The sequence below is a fragment of the Melospiza georgiana genome, chromosome 9 (genome assembly GCF_028018845.1).
Source record: "Melospiza georgiana isolate bMelGeo1 chromosome 9, bMelGeo1.pri, whole genome shotgun sequence".
In the NCBI taxonomy this organism is placed as follows: Eukaryota; Metazoa; Chordata; class Aves; order Passeriformes; family Passerellidae; genus Melospiza; species Melospiza georgiana.
Genome location: NC_080438.1, coordinates 20,450,899 through 20,476,468, shown reverse-complemented (window position 1 = coordinate 20,476,468; position 25,570 = coordinate 20,450,899). Strand labels below are relative to the sequence as shown.

General features: G+C 40.3%; 1 protein-coding gene across 1 annotated transcript in view; it reads left to right on the top strand.

Annotated features, from left to right (window-relative positions):
* The first annotated feature begins 2,436 nt into the window (after window positions 1-2,436).
* ST6GALNAC5 (ST6 N-acetylgalactosaminide alpha-2,6-sialyltransferase 5) overlaps window positions 2,437-25,570 on the top strand; it is a 66,618-nt gene continuing 43,484 nt past the window's right edge. Inside the window, exons 1-2 of the mRNA XM_058029756.1 lie at window positions 2,437-2,701; window positions 3,338-3,559. Of these exons, the coding sequence (XP_057885739.1) occupies window positions 2,636-2,701; window positions 3,338-3,559 (288 nt within the window). The 5' untranslated portion in view covers window positions 2,437-2,635. The remainder of the gene's footprint in view (window positions 2,702-3,337; window positions 3,560-25,570) is intronic.

Sequence of the window (25,570 nt, the reverse complement as noted above, 5' to 3'; positions counted from 1 at the left end):
TGAAAGAACTCTGTTGCTCCAAGTCCATTGTCAGTTTTTAGAGGTTTCTCTCTCTCTGCACCACTACTTCTTTCACAGATTTCTCACTCTGCATGGATTTTTATGTTGTCATTAGCATCTTAGGTCTTCCTGGAGCTGCCACAAGCAGATTTTTATTCCATATGGCTATTTTGTCAGCCTGTAGCTACTAGAAAGATGAAAACGGGAAGGGTAGGTTTGAAGAGGAGACAACCCAGACCATTCCATGCAGACGAAAAGCTCTCCTCAGTCAGATTTGGTTGGAAAGCCCTACTACCACTCTGCCCCTTTTTCTCCAGGGCTAGGGAAAACAGCTGTTTGTGTTTTAATCTGTCTTTACCTCCAGCTCTAAGGAGGAATAGAAATGCATGGGTTGTTCATTATCCCTTGCATATAGAAAATAAATTGGTTGAAGCAAAAGTCAAATGGACTTTAAGAAGTTTTCTGTATTGACTCATTTCCAAGTTGATTAAGTGCTCTTAAGTGCAGCCTATGCTCTTCTCCTTGCAAATCTGTCTATTGGGTATACAGATTCATATTTACATGTATGCAGATTCCAATAGTGTTAAAACCCCCAAACCTCCAGATAGCTAGTTCATATTAGTTCATAGGAATTTAAAATTAAATTGAATAGCTGGGCTGTTTTCCAGATGATTTTTAAAGTTCCTGTGCTTACACAAAAACCTCCATAGGATTTACATTACACTACTGTATTTGTTTCAGTGAGCATTTGACTGCCAAGAATACAGTCTATGACCAAAATGGCAATCTAATTAAATATTTGACAAGCAGAAAGCTGGACATTATTCAAGTCAACCATTAAATTAGAAAATTTAGTTTGTCTCCTTTATCAGTAGATTTTTAAATCAGCCTATTCTACCAAAACCCATAAGTTTAATGAATTTGGTCAGACATACTGTGTAACAGATGTCTAACATACAGCCAGGAGCCTAAATCATAAAAATGATGCTTCACTTTGGCACTGCAAAATATATATGAAAGATTCAGAAAGGTCAGTCACCAGCAACCTGCTTGCTGGTAGTTGAGAAACAGCACTGTGAAATGCATGAGCTGCCTTCTGTAGTTTCTTATAGGAAGCCTTGGAAAGCCACAGATAATTTGCTTTAATGATTCATCAAGTTGGCCCTTTGTTTCACTAATTTGAGTGTCAACTGCAACGACATAATAAAGAATTACCAAGACCTGATAAGGTTCTTACATTGCTCTGTTTGTCTGAACAACTGGTGCTGTTGAAACCAACCCTACAAACCGCATAAACAGCGGGTGTGTAACTGGTGTCTTCCGTGGAGTGATAAAGCTGTGTTTACTGCGTTATCCGCTGGTGAACCACACCTTCATCTTTCTTTTTCCTCTCTTAAAAGGCACTAATTGCAGCATGCTGTGCCCATGCTAGAGATGGTATATTTGTTTCCCTGTTAGTCCTCCAATGAATTAACAAAGATAAAAAATTGATTTCAATGACACTTCCAGCCTTGAGAAACGTGCTATTGTGACCATGGTTGAGTTACTCTGTTGATAGTTTTCTCCTTAATATAATTTTTAATACCACATAGCTGTAGGTTAGATGTGAAGCCATATATTACAGCTACTATTTCGATGAGTAGTTTCAAGTGAAATAATCTCATGATTAGGAGATAGATTTTTTTTAATGCAGTCAGTCTAGTAACTTCGTAGAGATCAACCCTAAAAATGGCTTGTGTAGAAGAGGCACCATTTATAAACGTGGGATTCCCACAGCAAAAGATATTTGTAATCTGGGATCTGATAAACTTTTCACAACTGAACTGTACACTATTAACACAAAGAAAGAATAAAAAACTTTAAAAGTCTGCTTGTGAGAGTGGGAAAATGTCCGCCTTCAGAAACCAGAGAGATGGCATGGGGAGCAAGTCTGTGAGATTTCATTTATAAGATGAAGAAAGCTTCTGTCAAAAGGGTTTGAAACCGGTTGTTAGAGCTTAGGCAAGACTGTGTGAGGGGGCATTGTCAGCACCGCACAAGGAGTTGAGGGCGTCGATTTTTTTTACTAACGTGAATTTAAAGTATTGCCTGATCGCTGCCACCTCCAGGAAAGCCAGGTAGCGGTGGGAGAACGAGAAATTTTCCGCTAGGGAAAAATACAAATAATGTAACGTGAAGGTCGTGCCCCGCTACCACAAGCAGGACAGAGGCCTGAGCAGAGGGAGGGAGAGAAGGAAGGAAGGAAGGAGCTCCAGCCGCTGCTCCTGCTCGCTCGGGGCGCCGCCCGCCCGGTGCCCGCCCGGTGCCCGCCCGGTGCCCGCCCGGTGCCCGCCCGGTGCCCGCCCGGTGCCCGCCCGGTGCCCGCCCGGTGCCCGCGGCGATCCCGCCGCCGCCGCCCCCTCCGCGCCGCGGGCTCGGCAGCGGAGCAGCCCCGAGCGGAGGCAGAAGTTAACTTCCACCTGCCCTGAAGTCGCCGCTGCGCCGGCAGCAGGAGGCGGAGGCGGAGGCGGAGGCAGGCGGGGCAGCCGAGGACCCGGCTCTGGCAGGCTCCGAGGGTCCGGCCGAGTGTAATTCCCCCCTAATCCCCGCCACGGCGGCGCTTCCCTGGCCGAGCCATGTCTGCGGCTTCCCCGCCATGCCGAGCCTAGCGGGGAGCGGGAGGACTGGCGGCCGGGAGGCGCACAAAATGAAGACCCTGATGGTAAGTGCATTGTTGGCACGGCTCATCCCGGCTCCGGCGGCGGGGAGGAGAGCGGGGGAGCGGCGCGGAGCGGAGCTGCCCCGGGCACCCTGCACACGCTCCAGCCTTCGCCGGGCTGCCTCCCCGCGGCTCTCCGGCATCGCGCGAAGGCGACCGAACCTTGGTGGCGGCGACCAAGAACTTTCCGCCTGCTTTCTTTTATTCGTGTTGCTCGTGGTTTGGGGGTTTTGTGTGTGTGTGCGTTTTAAGGAGCGTACAGAAAACCGATCTGCTTAAAGGACGAGGCTGGAGGTATCTGGGCGGGGGGAAGCGCTACAGTCCCCAACACTCGTTAAAATGCACGGATGAGATGCCCAAAGGGGACGGCGGCACGGGAATGAGAGATGCCGGGTAGCCGGGCGCACGGAGGGGAGAAGAGGCGAGGAAGCAGGGCTGGGGGAGAAGGAGGGAGCCACGGGAGCGGGCTGGCGAGGGGACAGGAGGAGGACGGAGGGGCTTCCCCAGTTCTCTCCTCGCACTTCTGCCGGGTGTGCGGCGGGTGAAACTTGCGGGTGCGCCGGCGGGGAAGCGGCGCGCCCCGCCGGGCCCCGCGGCGGGGGGAGCCCGCTGAGCCGGCTCTCTCTCTGCCCCCCGCAGCGCCACGGGCTGGCCGTCTGCCTGGCGCTCACCACCATGTGCACCAGCTTGTTGCTCATGTACGGCGGCATCGGCATCGGCGGGGGCCACCCGGAGCCGCGGCGGCGGCAGCAGCAGGTGGCGGCGGTGCCCAGCCGCCCGCCCGAACGCGGCCAGCGCCACCCGGCTCTGCCCGTCGGGGCCGGCCTCCTGGAGGGCTACATCAGCGTCCTGGAGCACAAGGTGAGCCGCGGGACCGCCCCTCCGTCCCGGCCCCCTCGGGGGCACCGAGCCCGGAGCTGCCGAGCTCTCCCACCTGCCCCCGTGAGGTGCCCGGTTCCTCTCGGCGGGGCCGACGTGCCCTGCCTGCCTCGCTGCCTGCCAGGCTTAGCCTGGCCCAAGAGCAGGAATTACCGGGGTCAGGAGCCGGGCTCCAGCCCGCGGTTGGGTATTTATGCAGTGCTGCTTCTTTTCTCCCTTGCACGGTAGAAAGGGGGAGGGAAAGATGAAGTGTTTCTAATGTTGTATGCTCTAGGTACAGTACAAATGTATGTTTAAGGTGATATTAGGAAGAGTTAGAGAATGAGGTTTATTTACTGGAGGGCAAAGTCAATAGGTAGGTGTTTATTCTTAGCTCATTTTGTCATAGGAAAAATGAAAAAAGTCTCCTGCACAAATGACCTTTTCATCCCCCCTTCTGGGAAGCAGAAGTTGTCACCCGCAGTTTCCATTCTAGAAATTTGGGGCACTTCTTTAATGGTGAGCAAAATGTTGTCCCTCCCCTTGACAGAGGAATTACCAGGCTGTATTGTCAGACTATAATACTTGTTTACCAGAGATAGGCAGGCTAAGCTTTGATGGCTCACAGGACAGATGTAGTGACATAAAGTGAGCAAGGTGGCACATCTATGCCAAAGAGATACTCAAGCTTCAGTAGTTTTCTTAGGAGGCAGATTCCTCTGCTTTTTGTTTGGTGTTCGTGTTGTTGCTTTCAGCTGGAAATTTCAAGGTCTTCCTCTTCCAAAACCCCAGATATTGTTTAGTGCACACACATCTTGCAGTAAAAATTCACTTTAAAAATAAACAAGAGGAGTGAGGATTCGCAACTTTCTTATGTTTTCACATCCAGACTGACAACCTCCTGAAAGATATGTTGTCAGACAACTTACTGGGCTCCGTTTGGAGGTACTGTGTGGAGGTCCTAGTGACTTTGATATACAGAGGTTTTTATTGTTCCTTCTGGCTTGACTTTCTATGCAAGAGTTATCTGTAGGGCTCTTAGCACAGAAAAATAACACATGATGGTGCCTTGTAGGCTTTATTTGCTTTCTTACATGGTTCTCCTGGAAATTCTCAGATGTAATGCCTATAGAAAAAGCAAGTTTGGCCAGGGCTTCCTACTGTCTGACGTGTACTGTTGTAATTCATTTGTTCTTCTTGAACATGACTGTATGATAGGTGTAGATAGATGTGCACATGGTTGTTATATCCAGCAGTAATTGAAAAGACATCTGTGGGCTTTTTGGGATGCATGTGTGAGTAGTCTTCTGATTCTGATAATACCTCACACTGGTTTCTCCAGACTCACAAACACCCCTCATTAACAGGCCATACTTAAAATCACTGTTCTGTTATTTTCCAGGGTAATTTTCATGTTTCCTTGTGTTTTGGAGAAAGATGATCCTTTGGTTTTTTAATATATTGTAATATGGCTCAAACCCCACAGATACTCTATTTCTGAATTTCATTTCACACAGCTCATGCCTCACAGTAATAATCTCCTGAAGGTTTAATAACTTTTCCACCTAACTTCTGTGGGTCAGAAAGAATATTGTGCTATCCCTGCTGTGTTCCCTGCTTGCTTTGTCTGAATTTAATGCACACGAGATCATGCAGAGAGCTGTGCCACTGTGGTATACAGAGCAGTGAGGACACTGCATTGCCATAAGGAGACGGGGGAGAAAGGGGCTTTGTCTCTTAATAATGTATTTATTTTTGTAATTTCATTTGGTAGTCCATGTACTCGTCACGGATTTATAATCCCAGAATAGATAGGTTTCATCCATAATAAAAAATGGAGAATGCAAAAAATCACAGAAATTCATGGTTTGAAAAAAGAAGGATGCAGGATTGGGGATGGTGAGAGAACAGTGAGAGAGCAAGAACTGAGGAATGGTGAGACATATTCAGGGAACCTGTGGTTTGGGTGGGACATTGGAAACTGCAGAGAAGACAGCTTGAATAGCAAGTGAAATGAGGGAATTGGGGAAGTTTTAAGGAATGTGAAGAGAGCTGCAGGAAGAAAGCAAGGTAAAATTCTGTAGCTGTGAAAAGGACATGGTATTTGAAGAGATGGGGCGGTCTGGAAGGAGATGAGAAGTATCTGTTGTTTGAGGACAACAGGCTTGCAAAGGTAAGGCAGCAATGAATTCAGCAATGGTACATGTTACTGTGATAGCACAGAGGTGATGGTGTGAAATGACAATGAATGGTAGATTTTTCACAGTATGGCTTCCTTAATTTCCCATATAGAATCTTGGAATTATCTGTCAGGTTGAATGACCTGAAACTGAATGACCGTTGTACAGAAATCATCCTTGGTATGTGTTCATGCATGAGTGACAGGTGGCAGTAGACTGAATGTCTGGATCATTCTTGTGCTTGTTTCTGGATCCCATAATTTGCTTTAACAGGAAAATCTCCTTTCATGTTTGTGGTGTTGTACCCATTCTGGTGCATTTAATGAGAGTTAGTATGCACATATATGTAGGAGCTGTCTGCCAGCTACTGAAGTTAGTGATCCATAATCACTATGTGAGTATTGACACATGAGCTGTGTAAGTATGTGACAGTAAAGATGTTTCTCTTCAGGGATAAAATTTAACAATTGTCCTCATTGTGAAATTTCATGTATTACAAATGTCTGTCACTACTAGCAATACAGCTCATTTAGTAGTGCTGGATGATCATGTATGGAGACTATTTGCCAGAAAATCTGGGCACTTAGTACTCAGTAACAATGATTTTGAAATATAGCCTGCAATATTATAATTACCAATTATTTTTCTCCTTTTATTTTATATTCAGTAAGAATTGTAGTTCCTCATCCATACTGTCAAGATAAGCAGGCAGTCTCTGAGAATACAGTAAAATGTCATTTTTTTTTCTAGGTTGAAGATGTTTTTTGCATGAGTTTCTAGTCTTTGCTTTCATAGTTCCTGCAAGCCCATTTTTCCATGAGTCAAGCATCAGAGATCAGAACCCCTGTACTTAGCTTTAGTAGCCTTTCACAGTTTAGCAGTGCATACCTAATTTTTGTTGAGCTGAATTCTTGGAACAAAAAAATATCAGAAATGCTCTGGATTCAGAGATACAAGTGGATCCTTGTCATTTCACCTCTGCATGTCATACAGTAACAGCAGTTGACAGACATTGTTGATGGATGTTTGAAATGAATAAATAGTATCACTTTTTGTTCCCAATAGCTAGATGTTCTATCCTAAGAAAATGTCAGATTTTGAAGAGAAAATATGGTTTGCTGATAGTTGTTATTGAGAGGTCAAGGACTGAAACAAAGGGAAGAAGTGGTGGCTTCTAGTTCAAGGAGCTGTTGGCTCCTACAGAGGCGCTTTGAGTGTAGCACTGCTTAGCTGCTGCATCTGCTCTGCAGTTAGGACAGGAGTCCCACACTGTCAAAGTGACATCTTTCATGAATTCTGTGGGTGTTATCCTGAAATTAAAGAGGTTTTGTCACTGGCATTGAGGGAAGCAGAATTATGCTCTTCTTTGGGGAGGCATGGGGATAAGCCTTTCTGTTGATTTATCATAGTGCTAGCAAGAAATTACAATGCTAATATTTTTAAAGCGATTACTGCATACAAATAAGAGAATGTTAATGAAAGTAGGAAACCTAGCACTATTCCACAACTTGCAAGAAATAAATATTTAACCATTATATTACGATTCTGAAATGAATGTGAGAACATGTCTCTGGATAGTTAAAAGGCTTTTTGCGCAGTATTGACTCAACAGTTGGTGCTGCAAATAAAATATGAGTTTGTCACGTATGTAATTGAATAATATTTCACGCCATCAAGGATTTTGTTCCTTAGAAAATAAAAAAAAAATTAAAATCAATCCTGCAGTCAAAATGTATGATTTATTAGAAATACTTTTAAATACCTTAAGAGCAAATTGAGATCAGCATGATAATTTAAGTGATCACAATGATTTCTTAATTTATGATAATGTGAATTATCATATGCAAAGAAATCTTGATGATCCCTCTAAATTAATGCAGATCAGAGAATAGTGTAGTTAATGAAGTGTTTGAGGAAGAGTCATTCTGCAAATAGTGCTGCTATAGCTCCTTAATCTCTGAGTTGCAAGAAGTTGCTCTTGGGTGAAACTACTTTTTTTGGGATAGTAAACTTTGTGCACTTAAAATCAAATGGGAATCTTACCATGCTTTATATTATTTTTAGTAATGAAGTCAAATGAGTTTGGAATTTTAATTTTTACCTCACTAAACCATTGACAGTTTGGGGCTGGATAGTTTTGAGGGGCTTCACTAAACCAGCCTTCATAACTAAACATAGAGTTGAGAAGGAATCAAATTATTTTGAAGGTTTTATTGGTTTTTAATGAATTTATCACAGAACCATAATGTATCTTACAGCAAAACAGCTTGTCTTGCCTGAGGTGGGATCAAGCCCACAGAGTTATGCAAACCATGTACTATGATTTCATTACATTGTTCCTATTTGCCACTGAAATTCTTACCTGCAAAGGAAGGAACACAAACTTTATTACACAATTAAGGATTTGATGGAGTTTTTATTATGTGAGAGATCCACAAGGGGGAGACTTTATTCTAGAATAACCTTGTTGGGGACTCTTCCATCTGTCTGAGACCTGGGCAAGGTGGGAGTCCAAAATGCCCTTTGCTCAGTGCTCTCTTGGCTTCCTGGCTTTTTGTATTTTTAGGTACCACAGTTACCTACCACTGATAAGCTGTAGGTTTATTTAAATCCTTATAAATTGTCATCTTAAAAAAAAATACCATGACTGTCAGGAAACATAATTGAATATCCACACACAGGGAGCACAGACAATTGTTTTTCCAGATTTACACAGCTTTTAAATAATGACTGTCCTGTACTTTACAATTTCTTACTTTTGAGCTACTGCAGTAGTGTGCTTTTTCAGGCTTACCTTCATTTTGGTGATCCTTGTCTAAAATTTTTAGTAGTTTCTGTGTGCACTAGCTGCCCACACAGGGCAATACAGAGCTCACAGCAATGACAGCAAATTATAGTACATATATAGTACATTTTCCTGTTTTCCAGGTTGCTTGGCACGTCTGAAAGGAACCAGTCGTTCTAGCATAGCACTGCTTCTACTTAGAATATCTTGAAATATTTTTAAATGTTTACATGTATCAGGTGCTGTGCAGTTTATATATTTATTTTATGAAAAAGGCTGTGTTCTGTTGGACCCATCTTTTGTAGAATTCTGACTCCAGTGTGTGCTCGAGAGAGATGTTAACTAGGATAATAAGCAACTCATATTTTACAGTTAACACTATTGCCTAATTCTTTCTAAAACAAGTGCTGTTAAAGAGAAAATCTAAATAGCAGGGGTAGTGGTCCAGGCAGAAGTCAGCATCTGTTGCTTTAAAAAAGTCATCTCAAAAGAGCACAGGTACTATTAAATATTGCAATGTCCCTGAAAACTGGAAGTTGCTTGGTATGCATCTAGTGCATGATGTTGTAAATGTTCATTAATGTAGCAGGATGGATAAAAACCTACCCAACCACAAACTAGCCATGTTCTCATGATTTCCTGGGGATTGGGAAGATAAAGGAGTGACAATCATTGCTGTAATACTGAAAACAAGAGAATGTTTTGGAGTTTATACTGAGTGAAGATCTTGCCCTATGTAATTTGTGACATTATGTGATATAGCCTTATTCTTTCATAGGAACTGAAGCAAAAAGTTTATTTCAGAGACTGTTTAACAAGATATTGATAATTTATTTCAGTAAAAACATAAATAGTAGGTATTCAGGTTGACAGTTGATGCAGAATTGTGTTTTAATTTTCTCACATTTAAAAAAAGTCACATCTCACCACAATATCTGATACCATATATTGGTCATGATGTGTTATCTTCTTTTTGCAGCTGACCAAAACAGAGTGTTTGTTTGGTGGATTTTTTGCAGTTTTTTTTGCTTTTTTTCTCTTTTTTGGTTTGTAGAAGAAAAACTGCAGAAGCATGAAGATGTTCATTATTGCGCTTCTTTTTTTTGACTGATTCTGGATTATATGAATTTTTCACAAATTATCCCGATTTATGAAAGAAGAGTAAATGAAGCTTATGAAGAATGAGTAAATATGCTCCTTTTGGTTTTATGAATATCATACACATAATATTTTAATATGTGGATGCTGTCTGTTTCCCTGTCTGCTTACCTGTCTTCTTTTGTGAACATACAAAATTCTTAATTCAGTGGATTTGCAAAGTACTTTCAGGCAGGGAATTGGTGATATTTTGTCTACTGGTGAAATTTGTTCAGCTCTTATGCAAAACTCCGTAATTTTTTTTCTCTTCACTTTCAGCATTAATTTCAATGACCACATTTGTATTTTTAGTATGTGTTGAAGTATATTATATTTGATAACCATTTAAAGTTGCTATATTGTGAACTTCTTTTTCACATGATCTTTCACTGTGAGCTTTCTAGGCTATTTTCATCTTCCTGTGAAGACAAAGTGTTCTTTTGAAGGTTCTTAATCCTTGGTGGAAGCAAGTCTGAACTAAATGAGATTTTCAATGACAGGAAATGTAATTTTTGCTCACAGCTGATGGATATCTCTCAATAGAGTTCCTTAAATTCTCCCTTTCTGCTTGTCCTGGGGCATAAGTGGATATTGAGTGGCATCCTAACTATGTGATATCCTCAAAGCAGTGGATTGCAGGTAGTTTCCTTTTCCCAGTGACCTTCCTCAGGACTGTAACCTGTATTGCTCAGTAACGCTGTGTGCTCGTCCTTGGTGCTGAGGTGGCACTGATAGGAAGAACTCAGTGCATTAATTGAACTTCTAATTAGGGCAATTATGATCAAATCAGCAGTCGTTTGGTGCTGATATAAGCAGATGTGACAGCACAAAAGCTACTTTGAAGGTGAGGTGAAGCATCATGGTATTTAACCTCACTCTGTTCCACCTCATCCCCACACAATCTCCATTAGTCATCACTCTTTCTCCAAGAGTTAAAATCTGAAGTGCTAAGACCGGATTAACTACTAAGGTTTGCTATCAGCTGGAAAAGCAAGTACTTTCAGTTCAAAAACTGCTGTTAATTGTTCTCTATTGTCAATCCAAAAATAACCAATTGCAGTAAAAAATAGGAGTCAAGAGGAGAGGGAACTAGTCAAGGCTGAAGCTTTCTGCCTTCAGAGCGTTTGTTAGCAACAGAAGTGCAAAATGCAGCTGGGGAAGTGGAGCTCTGAGGTGTCCCTTGGTAGTCCATGTGAAAGACAGAGCTGGGCACTGAGGAACACGTACACATTGCTGTAGAGAATCCAGCAAATTTGAACTGGGTTAGGCAAATCTGGTAACACTGTGTCTGGGAAGGAAGGGAAACATGCTGTGTTTATTACATGCAGTAGTGAATACTGAATCCTTACTGAAACCTTGTGAGACAACTTCAGAAAAAGATTGGATTATTTTAAAACACAGAGAGGGAAAACTGATACATTTAATAGATTAGTAGAATGTTTTTTCACAATGGCAGTGTGGTATAAAGTGTTCATTGTCCAAGATAAGGGAATAGTAATGGGTTTATATGGTAAACAGGCAGCATAGATCAGGTTTTCTTAATTTATATTTAATAATATGGACTATTGTAAGTAACACAGAAGAAGAATATATAAATATGTGTCTTGTTGAATACAACATGTTAGGAATTCATTGCAGCTGCAAAAAAATTTCCATTACAGAATGGATGGCTTAGTTAGAAATAACCTGGAAGAGGAAAATGTTTCCCAATAAACATTCAGTATATTTGGAATATGCATTTTTGTTTAGCAAATAATATATTTTGCATCTAGTGTGTTATTAGCATCCTCAGGTATTGGCATGATGTTAATATTGCAGAAACAAAGTACTCTGTAAATTTTGTACTGTTATAATATATGTTGCCCACAGCTATAGCAAGTCATAAAAGTAGATGTAATAACAGCAGAGCATCAGCCTAAGAGCTAGCTCTAAAGAAAAGAAAAATTCCACAGTGCAAATTTGTGAAAATGTACCAAGCCTTGTGCACAGGAAAGTTAAAGGAACTTTTGTTATGTTTAAGAAATGGCTGGCTGAGAAACACGGTTCTAGAGACTGCATTCATCACCGTGTATGGGCTGCTTACCAGTTTGCTTGCATGAAGTTAGAACCTTTTCTCCCAGCTCGAGATACCAGGCTGTTTTGCAGGCAGTGACATGAGTTACAGCCAGGCTCATTCTCTTCTAAACTTTCTTGCCTGCATTACTGTTCTCTGTGGACAGACACTTTTGTTCCAATCCAGTGAGCTTCATGCTTGTGGCTTGTACAAAACAGCATCTGAGGAAGCACATAGCTACAGAATCCTAGAACCCTACCATGGTTTGGCTTGGAAGGGACCTGAGAGATTATTTTGTTTCACTCCTCACCCCACAATGGGCAGGGACACTTCCCACTAGACCCGGTTGTTCCAAGCCTTGTAGCACCTGGCCTTGAACACTTCCAGGGATGGGGCAACCACAGCTTCTCTGGGCAGCCTGTGCCAGGGCCTCACTACACTTACAGTGAAGAAGTTTCTAATATCCAGACAACGCCTATTCTCTTTCAGTTCAATCCCTCTTGTCATAGCATACAATGTTTTCTGCTTCAGCTCTATTATATTTCATGCACAGTACACACCAAATGTAATAAAATGAGGGATGTAATAATCTAAGAGTATATTTTAAACAACCACAGTTGACACAGCAGGCGGAAGGTAGCATGTGGCTGTGGGCTGATGAAATGATGCAGAGATTCCAAGGCTGGCAGAGGCTGGGTCAGTGAGTCTGCCTGGTGTAGTTTGAGACAGCCTTGTTAGCTTGAAACCAGAATAGTCAGGCTGTATCTGAGTGAGTAAATCCTGGTCTTTGGCAGCCACATTTCCTCTGGAGCTGGGCTGGCTCTGCTCTGTGCTTTCTGTAGCATTTGGAGGTCAAGATAGGTGGAAGCTACATGGAGTGCCTGGGGAATAGTGGTAAAGACACGCCAACAACACATCTGGGCAGTTCTCAAGTGCAGTGCCAAGGACTGAAATTGCATTTGGTGTTCTAACAAATATCAAATTATGTACGCGTTGTATTTGAAGAGACCGAACCTTTAGCCACAGCAAAGGCATGTTGAGAAAACATGGTTTCCAAGACTTGTCCATGGTCCTTATGAGAAAGCTTTTGCCCAAATACATGGAAGCAGTGCTTTCCCAGCTTTATCCTCAGTCAGTGCAGAGCTCAGAGGCTCACAGGGAGTATGTGCTGTTGCACAACCTGTCCTGTCCCTTCCCTGCTTTCTTGGAGCTTTCAGTGTGACATCTTTGGGTCAGTCCTTCTGACACTTGGCCTCATTTCATCCATGGAGATTAAAATAATGTCACATGTGCTCCTAAATTTGATTGCTGTCCGTTTTAGTCCTAATGCTACTGTAAAAGGGTTAGTTTTACACATCTCAGCGTATTGGTTGTCTCTAAAATAGAAACATAAAACCTCAAAATACAGCCAGTGTTCTGAATGCAGCTGCTGAAGCATTGCAGAGTTAGCACTGCCTGTCCTTGCTCAGCTCATCTGCCTGTGCCTGGATAATTGCAGGTGAACTCCTGTTTAAAAAAAAATGATAAAACACTAAATGTTATATTTAGGTAATTTCTTTCTTAGAGTTTGTATTCCATAAATTGGTCATTGTTGATATTATTGCTAACTATCTTAAATACATTTTACAAACAAAATGCCTGTAACAAAGTCACTGCTATTTCCATTTTTTCACCTCCTTGTGTATTCTCTTTGTAACACCGCTCCAGATTTCTTTCTGTTTTTTAATAGTGATTCATGAGCCTGAGGAAAAATGAGACACTTTGTTATAATATTGCTCACATTATCCCTGAGAACTCCCTCGGCCATGAATGGGACTGTACATAATACCCAGCCCTTCAGTGAGGGCTTGCCCGGTGCCAGCTGACACGATGTCTAAGCATATGTCAGGATGGGATTTTGCCAGCAGACAGGAGCACACTCTGCCCTCCCTCTGAGCTGCTTGGAGATGCACAGGCTCTGCTCTGGCAGCAGAGCCACTGCAGTTTGCCTGTTGCTAAGCCAGAACTAATAAGCTTGACTGAAAGGCAGGGTTTATTGTCCTGGGCTCAGCACACTGGTGTGGCTTTGTGGCATTCACTTGGAGCTTCTGTGAGTGCTGCACTCGACTCCTGGGCACTGCTGGAGTGTGGTTGGCTGTGTGGAGCATGATCAGTATTTGCCTGCATCTCACAGAAAAAAAGCTCCTGGTCCATGTCCTGATGGCTTCCTAACTCTGCTCCAGAGGAGCATTTTCAGCCTCTGCCACACTGCCAGGAATTTTTTGTCTGGTATGACTGGAGAATATAACTGAGAGTACTCTTGTCACTTAAATTCTGGTCATTAGTTTGCCACATGTTTAGTACACTTAACAAAAAAAGACTATTTTTCATAATTATTTTCTTGTACTGCAGCCTAATATGATAGATGATGTTGTGGATCAGGTTTTCAAAGTTTGAAATGAGATGCTAAATTTGGTTCACAGAGCATCTGAGTCACCACTTAGAACAAAATCTGCTGTTTTCACTGGATAGATACTCACTGAAGAAAAGATTTTAATTTCTTTGCTTTACAAAATCATGTTTGAGCATGAAACTATGTGGTTTTTCTTGCTTGTAATATGGCTATTTCTGTATGCACAGGTTATTCCATTTGTAATGTTTGTGTTTTCATTTGTCTTTTCTGATATTCTTACCATGTATATATTGCTTTGAAAATATTGACAACTGTATCTTAATTTTGGTCAGTGAAGAATTGTTGCCGATAGGATATTTAGTAACATCTTCACTAACAAGAGACTGGTTTGCCTTTGAGTCTTAATGTTGCTCTTTCCATGTGTAATTATCATATTAATGGGTTTAATTTTGATTTAATTTTTATGAATAGCCAAAAGCTCTGGTTTTTACAAGTAGAATCAAAACTAGAGCTGCATTTTCCACTTTTGCTGTATCTGCTTTATGTCTCAGTAGCAGTGCAAAGAAGCAATGAACCTAGTTACAGATATGCTGAATATTCTTTCTCAGGGGTAGTGTTGATGTGTCCCTGATGGTTTAAGGGCATAATTGAGGCACTTTGTGCAGCTGGTACGTGTGGAGGAGGGATATCAGGGCCAGGAGGGTATCTTTGCTATTAATGTGTCTGATTTCTTCCAGCACAGTGAACCCTTTTGATCTGTAGCAGTTTATGTAATACAAAACAGCTTTCAGGGATCTTTAATTATGCCTGTGGACATTTTGAGATGGAAAGTGAAATGAGGCTTTAGAATCACCTTTCACTCCCAGCTGTGCTGATCTGAAACGGGCACAGCTTGTTACCCACCTGTAAGTGTAGGGATCACGCTCCTGCCCTCATGAGGGGTGTGCAGCATCCTGGGCTGCAGTACAAGGTGTGGGTGGCTGTCAGTCTGTCAGTGCTGCCAGGATGGAAGAGCAATATATCCCATACACAGACATCATATAAACTGTGAGAGCATGTATCTTTAGATCAAACTGAGATTTGAGGCACCTCACAGACCTGCAGACCTGTCTTTGAGGTTTTGTATTGCTAAGGAGCACAGTGAGGCAGCTGCACTGGGAGCACCTGGAATTAGAGTGTGTGCTAACAGAGACTGTGCTTCTATCACTGCTCTCAGACACACTCATACAGAATAAAGTGGTTGATGATATGATGCATCACCTTTATTAATATTTCTCAAAAATTGCTTTATTTTTAAATTATGCCACTTTTTAGGTATATTTTTCAGCATGTTATGAGGATGACATACCATATTTGTAGTGCATAATGTGAAAAAAATCATTTTAACATGAAAATTAATGTCCTGACATTTGAACTTTTGGGTATGTTCGTTAATTTTCACAGTCTGTAGCAAGTAACAAAAGAAGATTAATTCTTTTTGAAGGTGCAAGAGGTGATCTCATCCATGTTATACTAAGTCCAAGGACCTAATAGTTATTTAAGTTCTCAGAATTTCTTAAAAATGAATGCATTGTTCACAGCAAGTGGATGAAAACCTTGTGACTGAGATCAGAGGTAAAACGAGCTGTAACAGACCAGTGTGTAAGCCAGTTTAGCTGAAATTGAGTCCCTCATGATTGTGAATGATGAGGTTGCATCTGCTTGTCCCTTTTTCTCTCTCTTTTTTTTTAATGCTTTTTTGTATACCATTCCTTGCAAAGCACTGAGACTGAAATTCAAAACAGAATTAATCTCTAAAAAATAGTTACCCTTGGAAAACAAATAGATCTGTCAAATTATTTTTTGCTTCATATCCCATACTTGACATCAGTAAAACTACTGAAAATTACATTACACTGTGTTTATTAAAGTTGTGCTCCTATGCAGTAATACACATAAGACATCTTATACTGCCTTAAGGATTAAGTTAAGCTCCTTTGTCAAGCCTGTTGGTCTGGCAGGACTGTTAATCTTTAACTGTCAGACTGGTTAGATCCTTCTTTAGACTGAGGCCATGGCTAAGTGCAAAGAAATTAAAACGAATCAACTCCTAGTATTTATGCTTTCATGTTTTTGCACAGAGCAATCAATAAAATGGGAAGCTGGTTTAGACATACATATTTCTGTAAGAAGATTGTATTTCAAGCTCTTACTTAGCAGCATCATATTTGCTTTATGTTTATGAAATGTTGTGAAATATGAAGACAAAGTTGGCGGTGTTCAAAATATTAAATTCATGGAAGTAAGATATGCACAGGGTGACAGCTCACTGAAAGGAGGACAGAGGATAATTTTGTGAACCTACATTTCCTAGTTAAAAATCCAGAATTATCTACAGTATACCCATGCTTTATTGTTACATCAATAATTATTCTTACATTTTCCTTACAAATTACAACATTAAGTCACAAAAGAAGAAATGTGCTATAATAGCTGCTTTTAGACTTGACAACACTTGAAACAAAACTGTGTGGAAAAGAGGGTCAAGCTGGGAAGCAAAGTTAAATTTATTGTGAAAGATTGACATTAACATTTTATTCCTAAAAGGGTACAGAACTGGTTGTAAGGAACCATAATATTGTGCTATAGGCATCAGAGCTTTGTGTTTCACTGTGAATGTCTATACCACTGAATTAATATTGTTCTTGCTAAAATTTGTGAAGAGGAATTTTTAAATAATTATATGATAATAGCCAACCAGTGCAATTTGTGCAAATATTCATCAATAAAGTGATACAGATTGTATGTTGAAGGAGTACGTAAAATATACTTCAAAGAAGCTTTTGAGTTGATAGGTGCCTAAATTGTACTTTTCTAATCAAGCTGTATTTTTTCTTTTTAGCAATAGGAAAGGAAGCCCCCAGCAAATGCAATTTTTTTACGTACTCCTTCAGGTATAGTTTCAAGTGGCTGTTTTTGCATTTTATGGACCTATAACCTTCCCATTTTTCTGAAACAAGGGATTTTTTTCCTCAAGTCATTAAATAATAATGCTTTCTCTGCTTACATAGCACCTTGCTTCTGAGGATCTCCAAGTGCTATTAGAAGCATTACATGGAGACCCCTGCCATCAAGTACTGGAGTATTAACTCCTCATGGCATAGGAGGATATTGGAACAAAGAAGTTCAAACCATGGTTTTGATCTTCAGTGTCCATTGAGGAATTTAATGTATGAGTTTGGGAAGATTTGGAGTGTTGAAATCTCAGGATATTCAGCCCTGGGACAGGCACACAAGCAATCCCTTTGAGATACCTGACTGTCATGCATGGCTTGCAGGTTAAATTTCAGACTCATTCTATGTAGCACTGAAGTTGTATGCAATGGATTGGGAGAGTGATGCACCTGAAATGGATTTGAGATACCTGCTCTGCTGTGCAGAGCCACCCATCAGAAAAACACAAAAGTGTGCTTTCATTCCAGCCCTTCTGCTTTTACAGAGCCATGGTGGGGGATGGTTCAGTCCAGGTAACAGGTAACAAAAGAGAGCACAAATTGTGGGTTTCAGTTGCAGATGTTGGAAATGGTGTGCAGAGCATTTGAGTTCCTTCTCCAGGAGCTGTTAAAGCACATCTTTTGAGTTGGAGCTCATAACTCTTTGGAGAACTTTCTGATGTGTTTTATGGAGCTGTGTAACTCCTCCAACTTCATCATAGGTGGCAGTGTTGGATGTCCTGCAAGATTGCCAGATTTACCTGGCAGACATTGAAAGAGCAGCTCCTTAAATGCGGATTTGGGTGGTGGCTGAAGGAGGCTTTTGTAGATCACACTTAGGGTTCTGGCTTTCAGCTTCCATCAAAATGTCATCAGCTGTGTCTGACACACTGACATCTCATTCTGAATTAGTACTTGGGCACTTAGAGTAATGCCTGGATTTTTAGAGCATATTGAGCCACATCCACTTGGTGTTCCACTTGGCAGCAGCTCTGGTGGCTTAGGGCTTGTTAACTCTTTAGGCATAAGAGTTGATGTGCACAGCAGTGGTTTGGGCTCTAATAAACTTCAATGGGGCATGCACACACAGGCATTGAGCAGCATAAAATAGGCACCCTCAGGTCCTTAGGGAAACAGTCTATTCATCATACTGGCACCAACTACTTATTTTACATTAATTTATTGTGCTTTGAAATATTTGGTGTGTATTTTATATGGTTATTTATTTTTTGTTATTTATTATATGACATTTTATCAAAAATATATTACGTTTAAAAATAAAATATGTGAATTTCATTGATGGGGGGAAGAATCATGATAACCTGTTTCAGACTTCTTTTTGCATATTCAAATAGTTCCATCTCATTTTAGTTTAAAGCAAAAATAAAATCCTTTCCTGGCTTCAGAAGATGACCAATGAATAGGATGATTTAAAAGATATTTGAATATAAATGTAGCCAGTAATTGACTGATAGTTTTGGAGTATGAAGTCTGTCACACTATGAAACAAGAGTAGTTTGGGAAAAGGAGGAAAGAATCCTGCAATTTACCTGGTTAGACCATCTTTCAGCACAAAGATAGAAGTAGTATTTAAGCTGCCAGCTGACTCCCTAACCTCTCCAGGAATGCTGATCCAGAGTTTCCTTGGACACTGAGTTGTGGCAGAATCACTTGGGTTGTGACTGTGTCTGATCTAGTAAATTAAAACAGTGGGTCTCTTTAAATTCCTTAGACAGCAAGGGCATCCACTGTATGCTTGGTCTTTAGATAGCCCTCAGTTTTCTTTACCTAAAATTTGCAAAGTCTGCAGAGCAGGTACAGAAGTTATAAATACAAGAGTGCAGATACAAAAGGTTTCAATTATTTTATGTGTAGCAGTAGTGAGATATGAGCAACTGGGTACAGAAATACAGGATTTATAAAGTATGACCTTTGAAAAAAATTGAGGTCTTCTTTCAGGCTTAACATTATGCAGCTAAAGATTAAATGACCTCAGTTTTCTTTGCTTTCTATGGATTAGGAATAAATATTTTTCTCTTGCCTTCCAAAGGGTGAAAATAAAGGTAACACAGTTCTATTCTTCTCATTTAAACTAGGAAAGTTTGAGAAGAGAACTGCAAGTAGTGAATCATGTTATCATGGATAACAAACCTGCAATAAAAGCTGCTGTACACCCTTTTCAGAGTGAGATTGTTCAGACCAGGCCATTCTGATTAGACCCTGAGATACACAGTGTTCCACAGTGTTACGGCTTAAGGTGGATACATGACTCACAAATGGTGAACCCTGGCAAATCATCCATCAAGTGATGTTGAGGCTGTCAGGCAAAGCAGACTCAGATAACTTTTTTTTTTCTTTATTATAATCCATCACTTCTTGTTGTGTATCTCCTAACACTCTTATTTTGACAGACGTTCTTGTAACTTTTTCCCCTTTGTATTTCTTGGGAGAACAAAAGCCTAACCCAGGGTAACTGGGGCCATTCCCCCATGCTCTTTGCAGAGCTGGTGAGAGAGACACACAAGGTCAGGAAATGCTATGAATGGAATATCATCATTCAAAGAACCCAGCCTTGCTTCTCCTAAACCTCTGTGGAATTCTCCCCTGGAAATCAGTGGAAGCAGGATTAGTGCCCAGGTCTGCCGCCCAATCAGTTGTTATTAGCAGAGGCTGCTGGCTGCAGCCTGCAGGATGTTGAGCATCAGCTGCTGATCACCTTTCCTGTGCTGGTACAAAGGCATTTTCTGATTCTGCTGTGAACTGTTGCAGTCTATAGATCAATAAAATCTGAAGACAGGAAGGGCAAGGGTCAGGCCAACTCTGTCAGGTTCTTACAGATTAGGAAAAAGAGTGTGAGGCTGCAGTCTAGGGCAGCTGAGTTGTTAATTCCGGAGAAAAGGAGGCTCGGTGGACACTACTGCTTCTGAAAGAAGGTTGTAGACAGGTGATAGTCGCTCTCTTCTTCCAGTTGATAAATTTCTTTTGAAAGGATGGTCAAGCATTGGAACAAACTGCCTGGGGAAGAGATGGAGTCATCATCCCTGGAAGTGTTCAAAACACATTTGAATGTGGTGCTCAGGGACATGGTTCAGTGGTGTGGTTCTGGGATGAGCAACACTGAATCTTTGTTTTCTTCTCAAAACCAGCTAAGAGCTCAAGTCTCAGCAGTTCCCTGAAAGGCCAGGACTTCTTGTATAAACCACTGAGCTTTCTTGATTTATCTTTGTGAACTGGTGCTGTCTTTCAGTTAATGGAACTTTGTAATCAGTGAGCTAAGAGAGATAAAATAAAATGACATATTTTGCTGCTGGTTAGATGTTAATGTGAGTCCTGAAGGCCTTTTAAATATGTTGTTCTAAATCAGAGGAAATGAAGAAGAGCTCTTGTATGTATTAAAAAGCCTAGGAAGACGAACAAAATAACATTTAGTTGATGAGACTGAAGGATTTTTCACATGACTTGAAACTGGAGATATGGGTACAGAAACTGTTTATAAGTACAAAACTACAGTGCTTTGTACATTTTCGTATGCTTTTTTTTTTCTTTTGAGATTAACTATTTTAATATAAATCCTGTTTGTAAATATTACTACATTGTAAATGACTTTGGGTTTTGTCCTGTAGCTGAGACTGAAAGAGAAATTCAAGTAGCAAAGTATTTCTGGAACTGGACTGTTACTTTGTTCCTTATTGAGAGTTAGAGCAGCTCCATGCCATCTCTAAATTTATTCTCTCCTTGTGGTAATACCATTTGCAATGGTGAACAAAGTGGTTCAATTCTCTACTGTTTCCTGCTGTCTGTACTAATGGCTCAGGAAGAGGTTAGTTTGAAGCCATTTTTTGACACTTCACAATATCTGCCCACTTGAACACTCCTATATAATATTGTACAAGTATGAAATGCTCTTAGTGTAAAATAGAATCAGGCTAGCTAGTCCTATTTTGGAATCTTTAGATTAAAACCCCAGCCCTTCAAGTGAATCTCTCTGTGTCTGGATGTTCCTTGGGTTTCAGAGCGGGTGCCCCCAGCCAAGAAAATTCAGGCTCCACATCATGAGGTGTTACAGTTCCTGTGCCACTGGGGAAGAGGAGGTAGAGAAAATCCTGAATAAAGTTAACCTGGGAAGCAGGGATGAGTGAGGGTGTTTTAAGATTTAGCTTTATTTCCCATTATCCTGCTCTGATTTGATTGACAGCAAATTAGGCTAATTTCCCCAAGTCAAGTCCTTTTTGCCCAGGAAGGTAATTGGTGCTCAATCTCTCCCTGTCTTTACCTCAGCCCAGGAGCCTTTTGTTCTATTTTCTCTTCCCTGTTCTGCTGAGGAGGGGAATGATGGAGCAACTTTGGTGTGCACTTGGTGTCCAGCCAGGGTCAACCCACCACAGATGTTTCCACTTCTGAGTTAAACAATTGTTTTACAAAGTTGCATAACTAAATTGTTTAGGTCTGGCACCAGGTGAATCATCATTATCCTTGGAAAACTATACACAGGGCATCACAACCTGTATTTTCCAAGCAGCTGACTTGTACTTTTTTGTGGAATGATTCAGTGATGTTAATCTTTATTTTACCTTGTGCAGCATATTTAACTGTGAAAGTAGCATGCATTCTTTGGTATTTAATCCAGTGACATCTGTGAAATCACCACTTTTGAAGATAGGAGCAAGGGGACACCAGATTCAATATTCTCCCATGGGTAAGCCTTATGGAAAGAAGCATCAGTTGTGCCAGTCCAGATTTGTCTTTGAGAATGGTCCATCTTCTTATTTGCAGTGAAAGTGAGTGAGTGGATGGAGTGGGATACAGATGGGATTTGTAATTCACCTGTAGTGAAATTGTGATATATGGTGGATTTGGTTTAACGAAAGGAATGGTTAGTGCTTTGAAGCCCAATGATGACAATATAAATCAGCTTTTAGTTACATTGTAGCTGTGTTTACCTCAAATTAATTTTGAGACACCAGTGCTAAAGTGGAACATAGTGTAACATTTGTTGTAAAGTCAGAGAAACTTGCTCCTTGGTCTTCTTTCAGTAAAGGTTAAATCCTGTGTTGGAGAACAGTACTTTCAAAATTCCCAATTATACTTCATACATCATCTCAGTGTGATTGTTTTTTAAAAGTTCTTTTTCCTGTGTGTTGTTTTCTCACCTCAGTGCAGTTTGTTGCTGTACATTCAAATGAAATAAACTGTTAAGATGTATAATATTTGAAACCCTCTGCTCTGAAGTCCAGTGAGACACATTTTCACTTTTACTGGTGATAGTGATAACGTAAGTCTCTAATCTCATTAGTTTGTAAAAAACACCCCATAGCACTTGTGTGTTTTAAAAAAGCAGGAGGTAGAAGAGACATGATTAAGTTTTTAAGAATTGTAAGGAAAATGTTTCCTTTGCAGTAAAAATACACTTATATTAGTTCAGTATTAATATTTTGGAAGACAAGGGGGAGAGTCTTTGATTCTGAAGTTAATATGCTCATGTCCTGCATGAAAAAAAACTTAGCATTTACATTAGTATGTTTGTGACAGAACTATAAAATGGTGTGTTGATATATTTTACTATTTGTAATTTACCTTTCTGTCAGTATTCTTTTTCTTGTTTTTCTTATCACCCTGAATGGGACAAGCTAGCAACTTTGGTTTTGTTTATGATTATTCTCAGGGGTGTTATGTTTTTCTTGGCAATTACAGAATCTTCATAGACATGTTTATTAAGTAGTGTTATTATTTTATTCATGCCCTTAAATTTGACTGAAATTAATTTGATATTTTGATATAATTGTCGAGGCTTGTGTTAGAAGATTAAGCATATGCTATAGAATCTAAATTCCAGTTTTTGGTAAGAAAATTACTGATGATTTCAGTGTTTGATTTAGATTAAAAGTTTGATAGGGGACAGACAAGAAAATAAGAAAATTGTAAGAAAATAGTCATGAGATGAATTCTCCATGTATTTGTCATTCACCTGAGCAATTTTCTCCTTGTTTGTAGGTCCATCCTATGCTTCTGCATGTCACAAGTCCTTTGTGCTGTTCTTAAATATAATTATCAACTTAAATTTGGTTCTCAGGCTGTTTTGTTGAAAACATGGAAAAAAGCTAAAAGGTCAATCATATATATCTTAATGGAAATTATTTTCAGTAATTGTATTTTCACTCCCCATTGATTCTAATGGGACATAATATAAGTGCTCTAAAATCAATATAAAATACAAAGTACTATTTATAGCATTATGAGTTAAAGAGAAATGGCCATTAATATTCATGTGATTTTTGTATGTATTTTACTAGCTGTGCAGTATAATTTATCAGATATGGTACACTGAATCCCATTGAAATCTGTGAGAAATAGATTTGTGACTATTCACTGTGCTCACTTACTATAATGTTTTGGTTATTTAGAGCTGCTCAGTGTTTATTGCCAATGTTCTGGCCTTTTCTTCCATCTCCTGGGAGGGGCTTCTCTGAAATTCAGTGCTTTTTCAAACTATCCACTCAAACACATCCTTCAGTAGTGCATCTTTGGCTGTGTCTTTTGGAATGTTAATGACTAGTACTTCCTTAGGGTTAGCTTGGTTTTCATCCTGAACGTCAGGTAGCCTGATGTGGTGAACACAACATTAGGCATTCCAAGTATGTAGACAGAACTTTGATCTTGTACTTGATTAGAATTTATTAAATGAAAATGTCTTGCATTAGATTCTGATGTCCTGGAGTCAGTACTAAATTCATCACTGACTTCTGTGGGGCATCTTAAGTAATAAACACTGAAATATATTCTGTCTTTCTGTTCTTATTGAGGGGGAGAAATGTTCTTTACTTTGGGACGTCTATTGTCTCAAGGAAGCTGGGAGATACATTTCCTTTTGCTTTGTTTCCCAAGAACTTCCAGTTCTGTAGAATTGAAAGCCATAGTCCAGCTAGCATATAGGCTGTTGAGCTGGTGTGGTAGTTGTAATTGTATCAGTGTTTTGTGTAGTAGTGTGTGTTATGGAAATGAGAGGTTGTACTGAAGATCTGCAGTCCTGAAACCAAAGGGTGCTAAAGGACTGACTTGCCCTAGCTTGAGCTGTAATGGACTGGTACCTGTGCATTATATTCTCCATTTGTACTAGAGAGATATAGGGAGAGTGATGGAATTGTAGAATAATTTAGGTTGGAAAATTCCTCTAAGATCATCAAGTGCCACTGTTCCCCCTGCACTGCTAAGTCCATATATGTGTGTGTATATATATATTTATATACATATACATACATACATTCATTTAAATATATGTAATGAGATAATAGATTATTGCAACATCCACACTGGAAACTGTTTTGGTTCTTGGAATATGAGAAAAACTGAAATACAGAGGAACTTGTGTCATGAATCTTAACTCTTGAATTAAAAACTTGACTTGTTCATACACCATCTACTTGCACCTTTTGAGCTGAAATGATTAAACACCTGTCTCCCATCCTGTATATGGTTTAGCATAAACTCTAGCTTTTTGAAATCATAAAAAAGTGTTTTGAGTTTTGTAGCTTTCCTTCTTTTTGGAGTAAAATTCTATGGGCATTTTAAAAATTATTTTTGAGATTCCAGTTTAAGTTCAACTACTCTGAACACAATGTAGTATCATTCAATCTTTTGAACACTTCTGCAGTATTGCTCAAATGATTCCTACTGTCTGCTTGAGGCTGGAACTAACACAGTTCATATGCTTTCCTCTGTAAGTCAGGTCTGGTTCTTTGCACAGATATGGGGAACAGTATAATTCAAGCACTTTTTCATCAACAAGTGTAGTTTCATTACCTCTTAGAGCTCATTTACTTACTGTTGGTTTCACGTTGTAGAAGATCATGATTGAAATTTTCCTCCCTGGAGCAGTTTGAAAGTCAGAGCAGCAGCAGTGGCAGCAGCCACAGCCCTCTGTGCTTTTCATCCTGCCAGGAGCTGTGTCTGCAGTTCTCCCTGTAGTCATCTTGTGTGGGGTTCATCCTGTTTGGGGTTTGTCCTCCGTGGAGTTCATCCTGTGTGGAGTTGGTGCTCCAGCCCCCTCCCTCGGGTGCTTTTCCTCCTGTAAGCACCTCGTGCTGTGTTATCTGGGTTGGTTGTCTGGTAGGTGGAATGAGCTTTTGATCACTGTCCTTTTTTAACCAGGTTTTGATGTCAGGAAGAAAGCTGATGAATGCTTTTTTTTCTGATCCTCTCTAAGGAGGTATGTTTAAAGGACCATGAACTGTATTCCCACTTACTGAAGAAATTCTCTTTAAAAATTATCTCATGTCAGTATCCATTATATTTTCTAGTACTCTCTTTGAGACTTCTGGATTTTGTCTACTCCATAAACACTACTCTTCATGAAATTTAACATTTTCTTGCCTTTAGCCTTGTCTTTTTTTGTCTTTTTTTTGCTTTCTACTTTGTACTTCCTGCTTGCTTAGGTAATCTTGTTTCATGTTTTGTTTTACTTCTGCCTTTCAGTTTTCCCAGCCTTCAGTTGTATCTTT